Source organism: Sinocyclocheilus rhinocerous, unplaced genomic scaffold (assembly GCF_001515625.1).
Source record: "Sinocyclocheilus rhinocerous isolate Xijiao unplaced genomic scaffold, SAMN03320098_v1.1 scaffold862, whole genome shotgun sequence".
Taxonomy (NCBI): Eukaryota; Metazoa; Chordata; class Actinopteri; order Cypriniformes; family Cyprinidae; genus Sinocyclocheilus; species Sinocyclocheilus rhinocerous.
This window is the reverse complement of record NW_015642052.1, coordinates 9,432-12,599: the sequence shown is the minus strand read 5'-3', so window position 1 is coordinate 12,599 and position 3,168 is coordinate 9,432. Positions and strand designations below refer to the sequence as shown.

The 3,168-nt window shown below is 38.1% G+C and overlaps 1 protein-coding gene across 2 annotated transcripts in view; it reads left to right on the top strand.

The window, feature by feature from the left end:
• LOC107755391 (transcriptional adapter 2-alpha-like) overlaps nucleotides 1-3,168 on the top strand; it is a 21,129-nt gene that overhangs the window by 15,319 nt on the left and 2,642 nt on the right. Inside the window, exons 10-13 of one of the 2 annotated variants that reach the window (XM_016572171.1) lie at nucleotides 340-450; nucleotides 750-821; nucleotides 1,306-1,438; nucleotides 2,340-2,383. In XM_016572171.1, coding sequence (XP_016427657.1) covers nucleotides 340-450; nucleotides 750-821; nucleotides 1,306-1,438; nucleotides 2,340-2,383 — 360 coding nt within the window. The remainder of the gene's footprint in view (nucleotides 1-339; nucleotides 451-749; nucleotides 822-1,305; nucleotides 1,439-2,339; nucleotides 2,384-3,168) is intronic. The other variant, XM_016572172.1, reaches the window with a different exon arrangement.

Below are 3,168 nucleotides of genomic sequence, written 5' to 3'. Positions count from 1 at the left end.
GTACCAGGTACCAGGTCCTGTACCCAGTGGAAACCCCCCCAAAAGTGACCCGTACCGAGCCGTACCATGCAGTGGAAAAGCGCCATAAGAGTGCTGTTAGCTTAGCTACATGCTAATATCGAACTATTGGAAACAATTGTGATTTGAGTTTCCTGTGCTCTTTGCATGAGAGTGCTGTTTACCAAATCAGTCACTTATAAGGTTTCATTTCATATAGGATGCTGACTTCGAAGGTAGCTGCCTATGTAGACAAGAAGGTTGTCAAGAAGGATTTAGAACAGAGCCATTGTGTTTTATTTACTTCATCAAATTGATTGTGCGCTTCTGTTGTTTCGTCAGTTCTGGAGAGGCATTATCCTAAGGAAGTGCAGGACCTTTATGATGTCATGAGGCGCTTTGCACGTGTGGTGGGTCCCATAGAGCACGACAAGTTCATCGAGAGTCACGCCTGTGAGTACTTAACTCTCTTTTTGCACACTTGATGTATAGGATGTCATAATTTTGGTCTATATATACAAGACTCTCTAGTTTTCTTCCTCAGCTGACCCAGGATGAGTCTAGCCCTGTGTTTTGTGGTTTAATGAGCGTGTGCAGAACAGTTCGGGTTAGATGAACAAGCCCCCATGTCATTCGCCAGCGCTGAGTCAGAGTTCAGTCTGTCCGCCCCAGTAGTTTGAATCAGTCAGGTGAAAAGTTCACCGCTCCATCTGCTCTGTCTCTCTCTCCTTCTCTCACGCACTCGTTCACAGTGGAGTTTGAGCTGAGGAGGGAGATCCGCAGACTGCAGGAGTACAGGAGAGAGGGAATACAGTCCTTCTGCGGTAAGATGCACCCTCAGAAATGTATAATGGGAGGTAGCTTAAATCAAAATGAGGTTAAAGGGATAGTTCACCCAAAAATGAAAATTTGCTGTTAATTTACTCACCCTCAGGCCTTCCAAGATGTAGGTGAACACAGTTGCAGCTAATGAGCGTGTGTGTGCACTTTGGATGGGATAAATGCACAGCACTAATTCCGAGTATGGGTCACCATACTTGGCCACATGTCACGTCACTCACTCACTAAAAATTTTCTTTAGTGTTCTACTGGAGAAAAAGTCGACTACATCCTGGGTGGCCTGAGGGTTGGTAAATTAACAGCAAATTTTTGGGTGTACTATCCCTTTAAATTAAACACGGTCAGCAAGTGAGTATTTCACTACAAAAATGACAGATCCATCTGAATATGGTCCATACTATCTACGTCAGCTTTTTGTTATTGTTAATAAGACGTCACATTTGAGAGCTTTGCTCATCTGGCCTGCAGGTGCTAAAGTGTACGAGAGAGTGAAACGCATACGAGAGGACGAGCGCAAGAAAAGGAACATGCTGTGTGACATCCTGCAGTACATTCACGACGCTCGTGCGTGCCAGCAGTGGCTCCACAAACAGGCTGCCATGTAAGAGCTCTTCATTAATGCCACCGTACTCGCTCTCTATACTACTACTTATTACAATACTTCATTACAGTTTAGTTTTGTCATTTTTACAAACGTTTTATGTAACTAATTCAACTCAAAATGATCTTACCGCAGGAAATAAGAAACTAATTAAATCTACTATGGTGTTGAACACTGAAGTATTATAATAAAAATATAATGTTAAAAATTAATAAATAATGTTGTTAAATATCGTAATATATTTTATATTAATCTTTCATATTAGTATATGTTAAATATTTAAGCTGTTCGTCTAATTATTCAATTAAACGGTCTGCAAAAAAAATTATAGGCCTAACGCATAGCTCTCAGCTTTGCATCACAGGAATAAATTACATTTTAAAATATTTTAAAGTAGAAAACAGTAATAATATTTCACCATATTACTGTTTTCCTGTATTTTTATTTATTTTTATTATCATTATTATCATCAAATAAATTCAGCCTGGGAAAGCTTTGGTCAACATAAACATATAGTATATATATATATATATATATAGATTGATTTCTCCTATTATTTTTTATATTTCATTGTTGCCATGAAAGCACTGCTGTTTCTTTCATATGCTGTTTATTAGTATTACATATCATATGTGATACAGGTTTCTTTCTGCCTTCAGGTCCACAGTGTATTCTTATTCAAAGAACTTGTGGGTATTTGGCTGTCAGTTTGTTAGCTTCACAAAATTTGTTGTTGGTATTCAGCAAAAGTAGACAAAGTAAAAGTGAATGATGAATCAGGCTCTCTATTTTATTTTGCTGAGAACCCCAAGAGCCCCAGCCAGTCTTTCAGAGATGTTTGTGTGAATAATGTTTTGCTTGGCTGAAGCGGCTGTTGACTGACTGTGTTTCTCTCTGGCAGTGATGCAGGAATCACCCCTGTGGTCACCACTATCACTACCTCAGGTACAGTGCTGCTTATTTCCTCCATTTTTCACGCTATGTCTCCTCTCCTCCACTCAAGTCTCCTTTTGCAATCTTTGTGATGTCCTTTTCAGCCGTGAAGCCGTAGGCTCAAACACATTAATCTATTCTCTGAGATGCACCGCTGTAAATATGCGCAACAAAAAAAGAAGCCACTCACATCTCTTTGTGTTTCTCTCGTTCTTTCACATTTTCTCTTTTTGTCACTTCACTGCACAACTAGGACATATTTGAATGCATATGAATCTGATCAGACTCTTTGGCTTTATGCGGACGTTCAAGCGATTTTGGATTTTGCTGATACTGATAAATAAGTTGGGAGAGTAGTTATTTTTAAATCATATTTTAAATCAATTTATTGAAATCCCCATTTCTCATTACTGTTTACACTAGTCAACATTTGAAGTGGATCAAAACCTTTCATTAAAGTTGTCCTAAAACCTAAAACCAAAATGCGTTGGAAATATGATTTTCAAAAGACAAGTTGCTGTTTAATATAACACCCAGATTTTTGACTGTAGAGGAAGTAACAGTACATCCGTCTAGTTGCAAATTGTAATCCAAGAGATTCTGTGTACTGTTTTTTTGGTCTAATAAGTAATATCTTACTAGAAAATTATTGGTCATCCAATCTTTAAAATTTTTAACACACTCTGTTAGCTTAGACAATTTAGAAGTTTCATCTGGTCTTGAGATATATAGTTGAGTATCATCAGCATAACAGTGGAAACTAATCCCGTATTTTCTAATAATATTACCAAGGGGCA